Here is a 20382-nt window from a genome sequence, read left to right as displayed (position 1 = left end):
ATAGGATCCAATTAAAGGGGTAGAATCTAATTTGAAATAGTTTAGTCCCAGACATAAGTCTAATAGTTACAATATTAAGTGTACTGGAGGTCCAACATATGGAAATCTGTTTAAGGCAGTAGCTTCAGCTTGTTTTCCTGCCTGGTGGGGGATAATAGTATAAAAACTATTAAAATCAACAGTGGCTAGCCAGAGATTATAATATGGAATGCTGCTATTTTTTAAAATGCCTATAAGATCCATAGAGTTCCTAAGATAATATTTTTTTACTAACAACAAAGAGCTGTAGGAAGTAATCAATATATTTTGCCAGTGGGGACTGGCTCGATCCTCTAGCCAAGACAATTGGTCTCCCAGGAAGTCTCTGCAAGTCTTTCTGAATAGAGGGGTGCATTTATGACCAAAACCAATTCTATGTACTTCTCTGTTTATTCTGAGATAGGCTCCTTTTAAAATAATATATATATATATATATATATATATATATATATATATATACATACATATACTGATTGGTCCTAGTCAGCCTTTGTACCATTATACATTACAGTTTAGTGTTGGCTAGGTTAGATTCCATCCCTTTAATTGGATCCTGTCCCTTTAATATAATCTGGACTGTGCATTGTTCCTTTAACTTGACCCTGAACCTTTAATATGATTCACATAGTATATTGCAATAGAGGAGTTATGTATATCCTAGTCTTCTATAAAAATATAATTGCAACATATATGAGGTCTCTAGTCTCCCTTTAAAATAAGAGACATATATTGGTCTTATTGGATGGAGCAAACTCTGTTATCCTGTAAAGGTACCTGTAGAGAGGTTGAGCAAAGCTCCGGGATGTACACTCGAACATAACACTGAGTTCATCAAGGGGTGTTAGTCAAAAGACTGTAATTTCCCAACCCCTGTATCTCATGCTTGCGAGGCATTATCTAGCCGTATGGTTGAATTTACCTTCTTATAACTAACTCATTCTTCTTTGATATATTGGTCTTAGTCAGCCTATTTACATTATGCATCCTACTCAGTACCTCAGTGTATGTGTCCAGCTCAGTAAATCAGTGTATGTGTGTCCTGCTCAGTACCTCAGTGTATGTGTGTCCTGCTCTGTACCTCAGTATATGTGTGTCCTGCTCTCTAGTGCAGTGTATGTGTGTGCTGTTCAGTACCTTAGTGTATGTGTGTCCTGCTCTGCCCCTCAGTGTAAGTTTGTCCTGCTCTGTACCTCAGTGTATGTGTGTCCTACTCTGTACCTCAGTGTATGTGTGTCCTGCTCTGTACCTCAGTATATGTGTGTCCTGCTCTGTACCTCAGTGTATGTGTGTCCTGCTCTGTACCTCAGTGTATGTGTGTCCTACTCTGTACCTCAGTGTATGTGTGTCCTACTCTGTACCTCAGTGTATGTGTGTCCTACTCTGTACCTCAGTGTATGTGTGTCCTACTCTGTACCTCAGTGTATGTGTGTCCTACTCTGTACCTCAGTGTATGTGTGTCCTACTCTGTACCTCAGTGTATGTGTGTCCTGCTCTGTAGCGTACCTTAGTGTATGTGTGTCCTGCTCTGCACTTCAGTGTAAGTTTGTCCTGTTCTGTACCTCAGTGTATGTGTGTCCTGCTCAGTACCTCAGTGTATGTGTGTCCTGCTCAGTACCTCAGTGTATGTGTGTCCTGCTCAGTACCTCAGTGTACAGGGAGTGCAGAATTATAAGGCAAATGAGTATTTTGACCACATCATCCTCTTTATGCATGCTGTCTTACTCCAAGCTGTATAGGCTCGAAAGCCTACTACCAATTAAGCATATTAGGTGATGTGCATCTCTGTAATGAGAAGGGGTGTGGTCTAATGACATCAACACCCTATATCAGGTGTGCATAATTATTAGGCAACTTCCTTTCCTTTGGCAAAATGGGTCAAAAGAAGGACTTGACAGGCTCAGAAAAGTAAAAAATAGTGAGATATCTTGCAGAGGGATGCAGCACTCTTAAAATTGCAAAGCTTCGGAAGCGTGATCATCGAACAATCAAGCGTTTCATTCAAAATAGTCAACAGGGTCGCAAGAAGCGTGTGGAAAAACCAAGGCGCAAAATAACTGCCCATGAACTGAGAAAAGTCAAGCGTGCAGCTGCCAAGATGCCACTTGCCACAAGTTTGGCCATATTTCAGAGCTGCAACATCACTGGAGTGCCCAAAAGCACAAGGTGTGCAATACTCAGAGACATGGCCAAGGTAAGAAAGGCTGAAAGACGATCACAACTGAACAAGACACACAAGCTGAAACGTCAAGACTGGGCCAAGAAATATCTCAAGACTGATTTTTCTAAGGTTTTATGGACTGATGAAATGAGAGTGAGTCTTGATGGGCCAGATGGATGGGCCCGTGGCTGGATTGGTAAAGGGCAGAGAGCTCCAGTCCGACTCAGACGTCAGCAAGGTGGAGGTGGAGTACTGGTTTGGGCTGGTATCATCAAAGATGAGCTTGTGGGGCCTTTTCGGGTTGAGGATGGAGTCAAGCTCAACTCCCAGTCCTACTGCCAGTTTCTGGAAGACACCTTCTTCAAGCAGTGGTACAGGAAGACGTCTGCATCCTTCAAGAAAAACATGATTTTCATGCAGGACAATGCTCCATCACACGCGTCCAAGTACTCCACAGCGTGGCTGGCAAGAAAGGGTATAAAAGAAGAAAATCTAATGACATGGCCTCCTTGTTCACCTGATCTGAACCCCATTGAGAACCTGTGGTCCATCATCAAATGTGAGATTTACAAGGAGGGAAAACAGTACACCTCTCTGAACAGTGTCTGGGAGGCTGTGGTTGCTGCTGCACGCAATGGTGATGGCTTTTGAGTGTCCTTGGAAAGAAAGGTGGCTATATTGGTCACTGATTTGTTTTTGTTTTGTTTTTGAATGTCAGAAATGTATATTTGTGAATGTTGAGATGTTATATTGGTTTCACTGGTAAAAATAAATAATTGAAATGGGTATATATTTGTTTTTTGTTAAGTTGCCTAATAATTATGCACAGTAATAGTCACCTGCACACACAGATATCCCCCTAAAATAGCTATAACTAAAAACAAACTAAAAACTACTTCCAAAACTATTCAGCTTTGATATTAATGAGTTTTTTGGGTTCATTGAGAACATGGTTGTTGTTCAATAATAAAATTAATCCTCAAAAATACAACTTGCCTAATAATTCTGCACTCCCTGTATGTGTGTCCTGCTCTGTAGCTCAATGTATGTGTGTCCTGCTCTGTACCTCAGTGTATGTGTGTCCTGCTCAGTACCTCAGTGTATGTGTGTCCTGCTCAGTACCTCAGTGTATGTGTGTCCTGCTCAGTACCTCAGTGTATGTGTGTCCTGATCTGTACCTTAGTGTATGTGTGTCCTGCTTAGTACCTCAGTGTATGTGTGTCCTGATCTGTACTTCGGTGTATGTGTGTCCTGCTCAGTACCTCAGTGTATGTGTGTCCTGATCTGTACCTCGGTGTATGTGTGTCCTGTTCAGTACCTCAGTGTATGTGTGTCCTGATCTGTACCTTAGTGTATGTGTGTCCTGCTCAGTACCTCAGTGTATGTGTGTCCTGATCTGTACCTCGGTGTATGTATGTCCTGCTCAGTACCTCAGTGTATGTGTGCCCTGCTCAGTACCTCAGTGTATATGTTGTCCTGCTCAGTACCTTAGTGTATGTGTGTCCTGCTCTGTACCTCAGTGTATGTGTGTCCTGCTCAGTACCTCAGTGTATATGTGTGTCCTGATCTGTACCTCGGTGTATGTGTGTCCTGCTCAGTACCTTAGTGTATGTGTGTCCTGCTCAGTACCTCAGTGTATATGTTTTCTTGCTCAGTACCTTAGTGTATGTGTGTCCTGCTCAGTACCTCAGTGTATGTGTGTCCTGATCTGTACCTCGGTGTATGTGTGTCCTGCTCATTACCTCAGTGTATGTGTGTCCTGCTCTGTAGCTCAGTGTATGTGTGTCTTGCTCTGTACCTCAATGTATGTGTGTCCTGCTCGGTACCTCAGTGTATCTGAATCTTTTTACCAGCAAATTGTAACAGATAAGAATCGAGGCTATTGCTATATAGGATATGATTAAAGAACTGGAAAACATGAGAATTTATTAGTTCAAATGAAAATGTATTTTAAACCTTAAAAAAAGGTGCCTACTTACCTCATTACTAAATCCTATGATCCTAAAGCAATGCTGTATTGCTGCAAACTGTCTCCGGTAAGATTCTTTAGTGACAATATCTTGCATTACTGCGCCAGTCTCATTTTCAATATATCTATAACAAAAGTAAATTTGTTGATATTCAAATAAAATAACAAATTACATTAAAAAGTACTTACATATAATTTACCTTGGAGGCTTTCTTTCAGGTAATTTATATTCTGAAAGCTTCTTATTATGGCACAGTCCAGCATAAATATAATAAAATATATGGAAATTTTTTTCTCCCCTGTAAAAAAAAAATGTTGATTATAACAGGAAACTAAGTATATTTATTAAACAGTTAAAGCAGTTTACAAAACCAACTACACTATTTCATAGTACTAAGTATAATTAGTTGTGCCACAAATTGCAATTAAACAGTTTAAATGACAACATATTTTGATAAAATGTTAATAAAAGTGCACAATATACACTCAAAATAGAGGGCATTATAGTTTTAATAAAAAACAACTGCACTAGGCAGCTTTAAGGGGTTAAAATTGACAGCTGTAGGGTGTTAGACAAAAACGGCACTGAATAGTGCCTTGACATTGCAGTCTATGGGAACTGTTCCCTGTAAATATATATGTATATGCTTATATACATATACATTCATGTTAATACTGTATGTGTTAATACTGTATGTATATACACATATTAACACATAAATATATATGTATATAGTCATATACATACAGTATATATTTACATTTGCTGCCCATCGCTGTGCGACTTACCCCCTTTGCTGCGCTTTGGTTGGAGTCTATGGAAACCCTTTGGTGAGCGCAATGCTTCCCAGCAATGCAAATTTAATTGCATTGCCAATGGATTTTAATAGAGACTTTAATGACTATTTTTTTTCTTGAAACCTTGGTTTTACCATCAAGAGAAATTGTGAATAATTAATAGTCAATCTGAAGAGTTTTTGAGTTTTGCTGTTTACGGTCCCTTGTCTGTCATTTTGTTTTAGCCAAGCTCTGACCCAAAGTCCAGAAGCTACTAAAAGAAAAAAAAAACCCTGCTGTGGAAAAGTGAATTAATGGTTTATAGTCCTCACAGAGGGAGTCCACATGAAATTGATTAAGACAGCTAGCTAGTTGCTTGTTGTTTCCTACAGAGAGTAATACAACACAATGGACTAGATTACAAGTGCTGCAGTAAATCTAAAATTTTCGCTAGCAAAAACATCACTAGCGTAAGGTTTTTTGGTCTTCTCTGGTTCCGCTTGTATTACAAGCTGAAAAATTCATTATTTTGTGCTAGCGGTAGCCTAAAAAGCGCTAGCAGAGTTTTCGCATGTGCGTGCACGTGTTCCCACATAGAAATTAATTGAGAAAACGAATAAAAAAATGTGAAAAAAAAATAATACCCTACCATAAGCCCATAGCCTAATAGCCCCTAATCCACCATCCTCCACATCGCAAAGTATCTAAATATTTTTAGATACCAATATTTCTAACATAGAGGCATCCAGTACTGATTAGAACACTGAAGTGAATACAAATAAAACTGAAGAAGTGAATACAAATAAACTGAAGAAGTGAATACAAATAAACTGAAGGAGTGAATACAAATATAAGTAAAGAAGTGAATACAAATATAACTAAAGAAGTGAATACAAATAAACTGAAGGAGTGAATACAAATATAAGTAAAGAAGTGAATACAAATATAACTAAAGAAGTGAATACAAATAAAACTGACCAAGTGAATACAAATAAAAATGAAGCAGTGAATACAAATAAAAATGAAGCAGTGAATACAAATAAAAATGAAGCAGTGAATACAAATAAAAATGAAGCAGTGAATACAAATAAAAATGAAGCAGTGAATACAAATAAAAATGAAGCAGTGAATACAAATAAAAATGAAGCAGTGAATACAAATATAACTGAAGAAGTGAATACAAATAAAACTGCAATGCAGCTAGTGCAGTTTACTTTACATTCTCTTGATCTACAGACACATTTTACCCTAAAACAGGGTGTTTTGTAATGAATTTTGTATTGTAAAATGGGCTGAACATGGGCGTTAAAATCTCAGCATAATTCTCTAAACATTTTTGCCCTACAGATCTCACAATTTTTTCTTACAGATTAAAAAGTGGTGAGCTTTTATCAAAATACTCAAAACACTAATTACTCTAAACAGAAAAATATGCATATGAAAACCACAGCTATTTTAAGGTACAGTGCACTAAAAGCAGCATAATTTGATTTGCATTAGGCGTAAGATTAATGTTTAAGCATATGCCAGGTTCTCCCTGTGTACTTCGCTCTCCATTGCAAACTTTTACATAGCAGACAGCTCTCATTATTTCTATGGGAGACATCTCGCCACTCGCAGGGAAATATTGTTTTTTAAATAGAATTCCATGAGAGCTGCCCAGCTGACGGTTGACGTGGAAAAAACATAATTTATGTAAGAACTTACCTGATAAATTCATTTCTTTCATATTAACAAGAGTCCATGAGCTAGTGACGTATGGGATATACATTCCTACCAGGAGGGGCAAAGTTTCCCAAACCTTAAAATGCCTATAAATACACCCCTCACCACACCCACAAATCAGTTTAACGAATAGCCAAGAAGTGGGGTGATAAGAAAAAAAGTGCGAAGCATATAAAATAAGGAATTGGAATAATTGTGCTTTATACAAGAAAATCATAACCACCACAAAAAAGGGTGGGCCTCATGGACTCTTGTTAATATGAAAGAAATGAATTTATCAGGTAAGTTCTTACATAAATTATGTTTTCTTTCATGTAATTAACAAGAGTCCATGAGCTAGTGACGTATGGGATAATGACTACCCAAGATGTGGATCTTTCCACACAAGAGTCACTAGAGAGGGAGGGATAAAATAAAGACAGCCAATTCCTGCTGAAAATAATCCACACCCAAAATAAAGTTTAACAAAAAACATAAGCAGAAGATTCAAACTGAAACCGCTGCCTGAAGAACTTTTCTACCAAAAACTGCTTCAGAAGAAGAAAATACATCAAAATGGTAGAATTTAGTAAAAGTATGCAAAGAGGACCAAGTTGCTGCTTTGCAGATCTGGTCAACTGAAGCTTCATTCCTAAACGCCCAGGAAGTAGATACTGACCTAGTAGAATGAGCTGTAATTCTCTGAGGCGGAATTTTACCCGACTCAACATAGGCAAGATGAATTAAAGATTTCAACCAAGATGCCAAAGAAATGGCAGAAGCTTTCTGGCCTTTCCTAGAACCGGAAAAGATAACAAATAGACTAGAAGTCTTACGGAAAGATTTCGTAGCTTCAACATAATATTTCAAAGCTCTAACAACATCCAAAGAATGCAACGATTTCTCCTTAGAATTCTTAGGATTAGGACATAATGAAGGAACCACAATTTCTCTACTAATGTTGTTGGAATTCACAACTTTAGGTAAAAATTCAAAAGAAGTTCGCAACACCGCCTTATCCTGATGAAAAATCAGAAAAGGAGACTCACAAGAAAGAGCAGATAATTCAGAAACTCTTCTAGCAGAAGAGATGGCCAAAAGGAACAAAACTTTCCAAGAAAGTAATTTAATGTCCAATGAATGCATAGGTTCAAACGGAGGAGCTTGAAGAGCTCCCAGAACCAAATTCAAACTCCAAGGAGGAGAAATTGACTTAATGACAGGTTTTATACGAACCAAAGCTTGTACAAAACAATGAATATCAGGAAGAATAGCAATCTTTCTGTGAAAAAGAACAGAAAGAGCGGAGATTTGTCCTTTCAAAGAACTTGCGGACAAACCCTTATCTAAACCATCCTGAAGAAACTGTAAAATTCTCGGTATTCTAAAAGAATGCCAAGAAAAATGATGAGAAAGACACCAAGAAATATAAGTCTTCCAGACTCTATAATATATCTCTCGAGATACAGATTTACGAGCCTGTAACATAGTATTAATCACGGAGTCAGAGAAACCTCTTTGACCAAGAATCAAGCGTTCAATCTCCATACCTTTAAATTTAAGGATTTCAGATCCTGATGGAAAAAAGGACCTTGCGACAGAAGGTCTGTTCTTAACGGAAGAGTCCATGGTTGGCAAGATGCCATCCGGACAAGATCCGCATACCAAAACCTGTGAGGCCATGCCGGAGCTATTAGCAGGACAAACGAGCATTCCTTCAGAATCTTGGAGATTACTCTTGGAAGAAGAACTAGAGGCGGAAAGATATAGGCAGGATGATACTTCCAAGGAAGTGATAATGCATCCACTGCCTCCGCCTGAGGATCCCGGGATCTGGACAGATACCTGGGAAGTTTCTTGTTTAGCTGAGAGGCCATCAGATCTATCTCTGGGAGCCCCCACATTTGAACAATCTGAAGAAATACCTCTGGGTGAAGAGACCATTCGCCCGGATGCAACGTTTGGCGACTGAGATAATCCGCTTCCCAATTGTCTACACCTGGGATATGAACCACAGAGATTAGACAGGAGCTGGATTCCGCCCAAACCAAAATTCGAGATACTTCTTTCATAGCCAGAGGACTGTGAGTCCCTCCTTGATGATTGATGTATGCCACAGTTGTGACATTGTCTGTCTGAAAACAAATGAACGATTCTCTCTTCAGAAGAGGCCAAAACTGAAGAGCTCTGAAAATTGCACGGAGTTCCAAGATATTGATCGGTAATCTCACCTCCTGAGATTCCCAAACTCCTTGTGCTGTCAGAGATCCCCACACAGCTCCCCAACCTGTGAGACTTGCATCTGTTGAAATTACAGTCCAAGTCGGAAGAACAAAAGAAGCCCCCTGAATTAAACGAAGGTGATCTGTCCACCACGTTAGAGAGTGTCGAACAATCGGTTTTAAAGATATTAACTGATATATCTTCGTGTAATCCCTGCACCATTGGTTCAGCATACAGAGCTGAAGAGGTCGCATGTGAAAACGAGCAAAGGGGATCGCGTCCGATGCAGCAGTCATAAGACCTAGAATTTCCATGCATAAGGCTACCGAAGGGAATGATTGAGACTGAAGGTTTCGACAAGCTGTAATCAATTTTAGACGTCTCTTGTCTGTTAAAGACAGAGTCATGGACACTGAATCTATCTGGAAACCCAGAAAGGTTACCCTTGTTTGAGGAATCAAAGAACTTTTTGGTAAATTGATCCTCCAACCATGATCTTGAAGAAACAACACAAGTCGATTTGTATGAGACTCTGCTAAATGTAAAGACTGAGCAAGTACCAAGATATCGTCCAAATAAGGAAATACCACAATACCCTGTTCTCTGATTACAGACAGAAGGGCACCGAGAATCTTTGTGAAAATTCTTGGAGCTGTAGCAAGGCCAAACGGTAGAGCCACAAATTGGTAATGCTTGTCTAGAAAAGAGAATCTCAGGAACTGATAATGATCTGGATGAATCGGAATATGCAGATATGCATCCTGTAAATCTATTGTGGACATATAATTCCCTTGCTGAACAAAAGGCAATATAGTCCTTACAGTTACCATCTTGAACGTTGGTATCCTTACATAACGATTCAATAATTTTAGATCCAGAACTGGTCTGAAGGAATTCTCCTTCTTTGGTACAATGAAGAGATTTGAATAAAACCCCATCCCCTGTTCCGGAACTGGAACTGGCATAATTACTCCAGCCAACTCTAGATCTGAAACACAATTCAGAAATGCTTGAGCTTTCACTGGATTTACTGGGACACGGGAAAGAAAAAATCTCTTTGTAGGAGGTCTCATCTTGAAACCAATTCTGTACCCTTCTGAAACAATGTTCTGAATCCAAAGATTGTGAACAGAATTGATCCAAATTTCTTTGAAAAAACGTAACCTGCCCCCTACCAGCTGAACTGGAATGAGGGCCGTACCTTCATGTGAACTTAGAAGCAGGCTTTGCCTTTCTAGCAGGCTTGGATTTATTCCAGACTGGAGATGGTTTCCAAACTGAAACTGCTCCTGAGGACGAAGGATCAGGCTTTTGTTCTTTGTTGAAACGAAAGGAACGAAAACGATTGTTAGCCCTGTTTTTACCTTTAGATTTTTTATCCTGTGGTAAAAAAGTTCCTTTCCCACCAGTAACAGTTGAAATAATAGAATCCAACTGAGAACCAAATAATTTGTTTCCCTGGAAAGAAATGGAAAGTAGAGTTGATTTAGAAGCCATATCAGCATTCCAGGTCTTAAGCCATAAAGCTCTTCTGGCTAAGATAGCCAGAGACATAAACCTAACATCAACTCTAATAATATCAAAAATGGCATCACAGATAAAATTATTAGCATGCTGGAGAAGAATAATAATATCATGAGAATCACGATTTGATACTTGTTGCGCTAGAGTTTCCAACCAAAAAGTTGAAGCTGCAGCAACATCAGCCAATGATATAGCAGGTCTAAGAAGATTACCTGAACATAGATAAGCTTTTCTTAGAAAAGATTCAATTTTTCTATCTAAAGGATCCTTAAACGAGGTACCATCTGACGTAGGAATGGTAGTACGTTTAGCAAGGGTAGAAATAGCCCCATCAACTTTAGGGATTTTGTCCCAAAATTCTAACCTGTCAGGCGGAACAGGATATAATTGCTTAAAACGTTTAGAAGGAGTAAATGAATTACCCAATTTATCCCATTCCTTGGAAATTACTGCAGAAATAGCATTAGGAACAGGAAAGACTTCTGGAATAACCGCAGGAGCTTTAAAAACCTTATCCAAACGTATAGTATTAGTATCAAGAGGACTAGAATCCTCTATTTCTAAAGCAATTAGTACTTCTTTAAGTAAAGAGCGAATAAATTCCATCTTAAATAAATATGAAGATTTATCAGCATCAATCTCTGAGATAGAATCCTCTGAACCAGAAGAGTCCAAAGAATCAGAATGATGGTGTTCATTTAAAAATTCATCTGTAGAGAGAGAAGATTTAAAAGACTTTTTACGTTTACTAGAAGGAGAAATAACAGACAAAGCCTTCTTTATGGATTCAGAAACAAAATCTCTTATGTTATCAGGAACATTCTGCACCTTAGATGTTGAGGGAACTGCAACAGGCAATGGTACATCACTAAAGGAAATATTATCTGCTTTAACAAGTTTGTCATGACAATTATTACAAACAACAGCTGGAGGAATAGCTACCAAAAGTTTACAGCAGATACACTTAGCTTTGGTAGATCCAGCAGGCAGTGGTTTTCCTGTAGTATCTTCTGGCTCAGATGCAACGTGAGACATCTTGCAATATGTAAGAGAAAAAACAACATATAAAGCAAAATAGATCAAATTCCTTATAAGACAGTTTCAGGAATGGGAAAAAATGCCAAATATCAAGCTTCTAGCAACCAGAAGCAAATGAAAAATGAGACTGAAATAATGTGGAGACAAAAGCGACGCCCATATTTTTTAGCGCCAAATAAGACGCCCACATTATTTGGCGCCTAAATGCTTTTGGCGCCAAAAATGACGCCACATCCGGAACGCCGACATTTTTGGCGCAAAATAACGTCAAAAAATGACGCAACTTCCGGCGACACGTATGACGCCGGAAACGGAAAAGAATTTTTGCGCCAAAAAAGTCAGCGCCAAGAATGACGCAATAAAATGAAGCATTTTCAGCCCCCGCGAGCCTAACAGCCCACAGGGAAAAAAGTCAAATTTTTGAGGTAAGAAAAATATGATAATTCAATGCATAATCCCAAATATGAAACTGACTGTCTGAAAATAAGGAAAGTTGAACATTCTGAGTCAAGGCAAATAAATGTTTGAATACATATATTTAGAACTTTATAAATAAAGTGCCCAACCATAGCTTAGAGTGTCACAGAAAATAAGACTTACTTACCCCAGGACACTCATCTACATGTTTGTAGAAAGCCAAACCAGTACTGAAACGAGAATCAGTAGAGGTAATGGTAAATATAAGAGTATATCGTCGATCTGAAAAGGGAGGTAAGAGATGAATCTCTACGACCGATAACAGAGAACCTTATGAAATAGACCCCGTAGAAGGAGATCACTGCATTCAATAGGCAATACTCTCTTCACATCCCTCTGACATTCACTGCACGCTGAGAGGAAAACCGGGCTCCAACTTGCTGCGGAGCGCATATCAACGTAGAATCTAGCACAAACTTACTTCACCACCTCCCTTGGAGGCAAAGTTTGTAAAACTGATTTGTGGGTGTGGTGAGGGGTGTATTTATAGGCATTTTAAGGTTTGGGAAACTTTGCCCCTCCTGGTAGGAATGTATATCCCATACGTCACTAGCTCATGGACTCTTGTTAATTACATGAAAGAAAAATGTCTAGCCTGGCAACATTTTTAGAACTGGCCCCTTAGTACTTTGCATTTTATTTGTATCCCTTGATGTGTCACACACAAAATGCAAACATAACATAAAAATTATCCATAGACTTTAGTGGAAATAAATGTTTTCATCACTAGATTCCAAAATGTATCACATCAACTAGGACATAGTCTGAAAATACAGTATTGCTTTGTATTACTCTTTTTGTTAGGAAAAAAATATATATATATATTGAATACAAATCAGAGAGCTACAGGGATTTCATATAGTATATATTTAATAATACATATATTTTTAATGGCATATTTTATAATTGTGCAAATTACCTTGCTAACCAAAAGGGCCTTGATAGAACAGTTCACAGTCCACAGAGCATCACTGCATTATATTTATTTTAAAATGCATAGAAGTAAACTAGTTCACTGCCGATTTCCTCAGGCAATGTTTCTTATATAATGTGAATAAATTATACATTGCAACATATAGGGCTAGATTAAAAGCAGCGTGCTATTTAGTACTTTCGGATATTATTGTCTGCATAGACTAAATTATATTAGTTTGTATTTTTTTTTTTAAATGCCAGATTGTTGTTACCCTATATAGGCACCCTACAACCAAATTGCATCTATTAATTAGTTTGTGAAAATGATTATCCATATAGTGATCTGGAGAAAATAATGTGTCCAAGAGTGACTTGACTAAACTCTAGCAACCATGCAAAAGAGGGCAACTAGATGGTACATGGTCTAGGAATCACAACTTTCAAGGAAAAACTTTGTGATCTTATTATGTATAGCTAAAAGGAGAAAACAAGAGAGGTGATACAGCAACACATCCTTAGATTGTAGCTGGAAGTCCAGCTGCTACAGCCCACCAGGAAATCTCCTAGTAACCTGACCATACACCTATCCAATCTACCTTTTGGAAAGAAAACACCTTTTAAAAGCATATCCTGCACATATAATAAAATCTACAAATTATAAAAATATAAAAGGTATCTAATTATTGCACTAAATAGCAATGATATACTGTAGTTCTCAATCAGTAGACAATAAAGGTTACTGTTAAAGCTTTTTTACAAGCAGTTTGGAAATCAGTCTAATTATCTGCTGCATATGTATTAACCACCTATATTTGTATTTATTTATTTCAATTAAAGTATTACTCAAAGACATATTCTTTTTATCTGATGCTTTGTAGTTTACTTTAAGGAAATGTTCTTTCTGTTCGCTGAAGCTAATGGTGGTGACTCTACACAATTTTGTCATTAACTAAGATACAAAGGAAGCATTTTTAGCATATTTACCATGTATTTTGACAGCATTTCAATAAAATATTTTTGAATTTGCAAAGAGCTGGCATGATTTCAGTTTACATACAACTAATCATGATAGCCTTGCCTTACTTAGAAATAGGCATATTTAAATAGTCCCTGAATAGATAGTCCCTGAAAGTGAACATCTCATGCCAGACAATAATACCGTACATTTTACGCTAGATCTCCTGTCTTGCTAATCTGTTGAGCGCAAATTTAGTTTGCGTTTGAGCACAACCATTTACATTCACCTTCTAATATGCGTGCAATTTTCTATCAAGGGGTCACGAGCTCAAGCTAAAGGGTAGTAGATTCAGGAGTAATTTGAGGAAGCACTTCTTTACAGAAAGAGTGATTGATTTATGGAGTAAACTTCCTCAAGAGTTAGTAATGACAAACACTGTGCGGCACTTTAAAAATGCCTGGGACAAGCATAAGGCTATCCTACGAACTAGATAAGTTTATATACTGTTAAGTAATATCAGGCAAACTTGCTGGGCCTATGGCTCTTATCTGCCATCAATATCTATGTTTCAATTTAGAGATGTTATGATATTGCTTATCATGACCCAGCTATAACTTTAGTGTTCCACTTGTAATCTAGCCCTTTACAAGCTGATAAAATAGATAACAAGCTAAATATTTCAAATGGTTGCTCAGTGGGAATAAACACGCAGCTAAAATACATTTCATTGCACATACACAGCCTGTTTTATCACCCTGGATTTTTCCAAGAGGTATTCAGAAATCTTTGCACCCATTACTGCTCCTGTAGGTGTAAACATCATTTCAAGGTATTTTCCAAAGCGGCTTGAGTTGTCGTTGATGACTGTGCATGCGTTCCCAAAGGCTTCAACCAAAGGATTCACTTGCAGGATCTTTTCCCGCAGAGCACGGTTATTAGCCTGTATACAATAAATACACACCAGAAGGAAGGATTAGATACTACGCTTTTACATATTTTTGTTCCTACACTGAAATAATTTAATGTTCACATATTATATAACTGCAGTATTGTGATTAAAAAAAGATAAGCAATATTTTCTTGTACTGATTTATGTCCATTCTGAATTTAGTTTTTACCTCTTTTTTTAAACTTCGTGTTGGTAGCTATACACAAAACTATCACACTATTTGTTTGAATCTACATTTACCTGCAGTTCGATTTTAGTAACAAGAGTTGTGGTATCTAATTACATTTTAAGTCTGTTTTTCTGTTTAAGCCTCAAACATTTTACATATTTATATATTTTTCATTAACCCCTTAATGACCACAGCACTTTTCCATTTTCTGTCCGTTTGGGACCAAGGCTATTTTTACATTTCTGCAGTGTTTGTGTTTAGCTGTAATTTTCCTCTTACTCATTTACTGTAACCACACATATTATATACCGTTTTTCTCGCCTTTAAATGGACTTTCTAAAGATACCATTATTTTCATCATATCTTATAATTTACTATAAAAAAATTTATAAAATATGAGGAAAAACGGAAAAAAACACACTTTTTCTAACTTTGACCCCCAAAATCTGTTACATATCTACAACCACCAAAAAACACCCATGCTAAATAGTTTCTAAATTTTGTCCTGAGTTTAGAAATACCCAATGTTTACATGTTCTTTGCTTTTTTTGCAAGTTATAGGACCATAAATACAAGTAGCACTTTGCTATTTCCAAACCATTTTTTTCCAAAATTAGCGCTAGTTACATTGGAACACTGATATCTTTCAGGAATCCCTGAATATCCCTTGACATGTATATATATTTTTTTAGTAGACATCCCAAAGTATTGATCTAGGCCAATTTTGGTATATTTCATACCACCATTTCACCGCCAAATGCGATCAAATACAAAAAATCGTTCACTTTTTCACAAATTTTTTCACAAACTTTCGGTTTCTCACTGAAATTATTTACAAACAACTTATGCAATTATGGCATAAATGGTTGTAAATTCTTCTCTGGGATCCCCTTTGTTCAGAAATAGCAAACATATATTGCTTTGGCGTTGATTTTTGGTAATTAGAAGGCCGCTTAATGCCACTGCGCACCACAAGTGTATTATGCCCAGCAGTTAAAGGGTTAATTAGGGAGCTTTTAGGGAGCTTGTAGGGTTAATTTTAGCTTTAGTGTAGCGTTAAGGGGTTAATTAGGGAGCTTTTAGGGAGCTTGTAGGGTTAATTTTAGCTTTAGTGTAGCGTAGTAGACAACCCCAAGTATTGATCTAGGCACATTTTGGTATATTTCATGCCACCATTTCACCGCCAAATGCGATCAAATAAAAAAAAACGTTAAATTTTTCACAATTTTAGGTTTCTCACTGAAATCATTTACAAACAGTTTGTGCAATTATGGCACAAATGGTTGTAAACCCTTCTCTGGGATCCCCTTTGTTCAGAAATAGCAGCCATATATGGCTTTGGCATTGCTTTTTGGTAATTAGAAGGCCGCTAAATGCCACTGCGCACCACACGTGTATTATGCCCAGCAGTGCAGGGGTTAATTAGGGAGTGTGTAGGGAGCTTGCAGGGTTAATTTTAGCTTTAGTGTAGAGATCAGCCTCCCACCTGACACATCCCACCCCCTGATCCCTCCCAAACAGCTCCCTTCCCTCCCCCACCCCACAATTGTCCCCGCCATCTTAAGTACTGGCAGAAAGTCTGCCAGTACTAAAATAAAAGGGTTTTTTTAAAAAAAAAAAAAAATTTTTTTTAGCATATTTACATATGCTACGGTGTAGGATCCCCCCCTTAGCCCCCAACCTCCCTGATCCCCCCCAAAACCGCACTCTAGCCCTCCCCTCTGCCTTATTGGGGGCCATCTTGGGTACTGGCAGCTGTCTGCCAGTACCCAGTTTGCAAAAAAAAAATGCTTTTTTTTATTTGTTTGGTTTTTTTTCTGTAGTGTAGCTTCCCCCCCACTCAGACAAACCCCCACCACCTTGCTGATCATTTTTTTTTTTTAATTTTTAGACAGTTTTTTTAACGTTTTTTATTAAAGCATTTTCTGTAGTGTAGCGGTTCCCACCCGCTCCCTCCCCGTGCACGCGCCCGCCCCCGCCCTCCCGTGCGCGCCCCCGGACTCCCCCGCCCACGATCCCGCCCCCCTCCACATCAGCAGGGCCATCGATGGCCGCCTCCCGGTCCGGCTCCCACCCACCAACGCAGTAAGCCACCGATCTCCGGTGCAGAGAGGGCCACAGAGTGGCTCTCTCTGCACCGGATGGCTTAAAAAGGTTATTGCAGGATGCCTCCATATCGAGGCATCACTGCAATAACCGGAAAGCAGCTGGAAGCGAGCAGGATCGCTTCCAGCTGCTTTCCACACCGAGGACGTGCAGGGTAAAACTGCCTTTTTTTTGAGGACGTACCCAGCACGTCCTCAGTCGTTAAGGGGTTAATGCCTAAATCTATGCTTTGTAAACATACAAGCTTCTTAAGTCTTATACAAATATTTCCTCTGCAGGACCAACACTACAGAGTTTCTGCTGGAGCACACTTCTATTGAAGGTTAAAGCCTCAATTAATCAAGCCCTTCTCTAAACTTCGACTGCACGTTCACACAAGAGAACCTGCAGTCCGGATTTATCAAGCAGTGGTCATCAGACTGCCGCGCTGCTTCCCTGTCCTGTTCTTCACCTCTTAGGTGGAAATTTTAATTTCCCTGGTCTCCTCCAACTGGGGAGATTGACCACACCTGCCCGCTTGTAATTGGCTGTGCACGGGTAGTGGGCGGGTTGCACACAAGCACACAGGAGCACTCATGTACAATGGTAAATAGGGGCAGTGGATTGCTGCCCGCCAGAGGAGAAGCTGGGCGAATAGGGGAGAATATGAGAAAAGGGAGAGTGATAAAGTTGCACTTTGGCTTTACTGCTTGAATTGTCAGACAGGTTTTACACAGGGGCAGCAATCTGCTTGTATTAGTGTAAGAATTTAACAATAAAAATAAAGATTTACAAGGCTTTACATTGGTATAAGACCTTAAGAGGATCATATGTCTACACAATGAAAGATTTAACTGCACTGTTAACATGCACTGTATTAACTATCACTTTAAATCACTTTAAAATGCCTATTTTGGCATTTTAAATAGCTGATTTAGTCTGTGGTATCCCAACCTATACTGAAAGTTTCTATACTGGAGTATATTCTATTGAATAGCCTAAGTAAACACAGCCAGCAGAAGAGATTACACTTTCAGTGGGGTGCGGGATAGTTAAGTAATAAAATGATAATTTTCCATTGTTCTCTCTATGTATTGAGCTTTGGTGTTCCAGACAAATATAAGATAAGGAAGCAAGTCTGTGTACATAAAAGTGATAACATAATGAGATCTGATATTACCTGAAGCTCAACCCATTGTAATAGGCTGTGGTTTAACAGCACAAAACCAGCTACTTCATATACACAAATAAACCGAAAAATGCAATTTCTCATAAATTTTATACTCTGCAGCTGGTATAACAAGTAATTGAAAATACATTCATATAAAAACAATTTTACAGTGTACTGTCCCTTTAATAGATACTGACGGGAGCTATATTGTTAAGTGGACGTATAAGTGCAAAAAGAAAGTGCTCTAATTTAGATAATTATCTTGCACTGTTGTGATTCGACAGAATCATGTTGCAGTGATGTCACACTCTGGATATACTTCAGATCTAAGACATGGTGTTTTTTTTTTTAAATTAAAATTCAAATATATAGAGGTATGACTATCTTTTTACTTACAATCTAGTGCTGCTATTAATCTGTTCTCTTGAGACATGGATCAATTGTGGTTTTAGAGGTGTATATCAAAATGGGATCTTCATAACAAGTTTTTCAAACACAGTACCAAAGTAGGGTTTTGGCAATATAACTATCTGCATTATATATATTATCGAAATTATATATATATATTTGTTATGAAGATGTACACTGTTTGTATCCACTATCCATGTATGTGTTGCTATGGTAATATGCTAAGGACATACAGGTATATTTAATTTTGATTTGATTGGTTTGTGTATATATCTTTGCATCCGGTCATTGTTTACTAGCTGCTTGAGGAAGCAAGGTGTTCTTGCGAAATGCGTCCAGCTTTTATTTGGGCTTAACCACATTTTAAATTCAAGTCAAGCTTCATCTGTTTATCCAGCCTGTCACTAATCCTGTATGGTATATGGTGTTTGCTGTGGCATTTGTTGATAGATTGACTTCTGACAGTGACTGGTGTGAGCTAGCTGGGGAGCTCTTAAGGACCCAGACTGCACTATTTTGCACTTTGCGATAAGTGCTGCTACTCTGTGAGTATTCTGCACAAAGGGGGTTTCATCACCTGTGGCATTACCCTGAGTTACTACGCCATTGGAGCGTCTTCTTTTTTTCTTTTTTTGTTTCTGACATCCAGATATTCTGCATTCTCTGAAGAGCTGACCGTGGCATCTGATCATTCTGGATTTTTCACCTGCCTGACAGTGGTGCCTCTGTGATACTTGGGGGCCTATCTATCAAGATCCACTGCTCCATAACCCTGTCCGCCTGCTCTGAGCAGGCGGACAGACATCGCCGGAAATCAACCCGATCGAGTATGATCGGGTTGATTGACACCCCCTGCTGGCAGCCCATTGGCCGCGAGTCTACATGGGGCGGCGTTGCATCAGCAGATCTTGTGAGCTGCTGGTGCAATGCTGAATATGGCGAGCGTATTGCTCGCCGTATTCAGCGAGGTCTGGCGGACCTGATCTGCACTGTCGGATCAGGTCCGCCAGACTTTCATAAATAGGGGCCTTGGTATCATTATTCTTATAGTGGGACTGAGTATTATTTATTTGTTTTTTTCTTGCACTGTTGGTTGCATATAAGTGTATTACTGTGACCAAACAGAACACATCTAGTAAGTCAATGGTAAGAGGCATTGTGGATAGTGACCAATCACTAGGTAGTTCCCACTGATGCAGCTGAGTTTACCTAGGTATTCTTTCAAAAAAGGATTAAAAGGGAACAAAATACATTTGCTAATGGAACTAAAGTAAAAAGGCAATTCATCTAAACCATGAAAGTTTCATTTTGACTGTACTGATCCCCTTTAAAATGTAGTCACACAGAACATATGTACATATGCCTCATGCACCTGCATTCAAACACACCTGATAGATACTGATAGACACTGCCCTACTAGCAAGTGAATATAAACTTTTTGTAAGAAAACTTAAAAATGACTATAAAGGATAAATGCTGAATTTAGTATTGTTGGCTACATTTTGATGAATTATCATTGCAAAGTGTATTAAAGGGAGAGAGAGGTCAAAATTGAAATGTGCATAAATGCGTTTCAATTTGAAATAGAAGCATTTTTGAAATATACTTCCATTAGCAAAAATGCTTCTAGTAAAAGTTATCACTGTTTTTCTGCGGCATACGCACATATCCTGATGCACAGACCCTCACGCACACGCACATATCCTGATGCACAGACCCTCACAGGATATGTGCATATTCCACAGAAAAACAGTAATAACTTTTACTAGAAGCATTTTTGCTAATGGAAGTATTTTACAAAAAATGCTTTTATTTTAC

The 20382-nt window shown here is 38.4% G+C and overlaps 1 protein-coding gene across 1 annotated transcript in view; it reads right to left on the bottom strand.

Annotated features, from left to right (window-relative positions):
* MYO3B (myosin IIIB) overlaps positions 1-20382 on the bottom strand; it is a 72273-nt gene that overhangs the window by 35846 nt on the left and 16045 nt on the right. The window contains 3 exon segments of the mRNA XM_053698421.1: positions 4177-4291; positions 4367-4465; positions 14520-14722. Coding sequence (XP_053554396.1) covers positions 4177-4291; positions 4367-4465; positions 14520-14722 — 417 coding nt within the window.

The sequence above is a fragment of the Bombina bombina genome, chromosome 1 (assembly GCF_027579735.1).
Source record: "Bombina bombina isolate aBomBom1 chromosome 1, aBomBom1.pri, whole genome shotgun sequence".
NCBI classification, from domain to species: domain Eukaryota; kingdom Metazoa; phylum Chordata; class Amphibia; order Anura; family Bombinatoridae; genus Bombina; species Bombina bombina.
The sequence above is the reverse complement of the archived record's forward strand: the minus strand, read 5'-3'. Positions and strand labels throughout refer to the sequence as shown.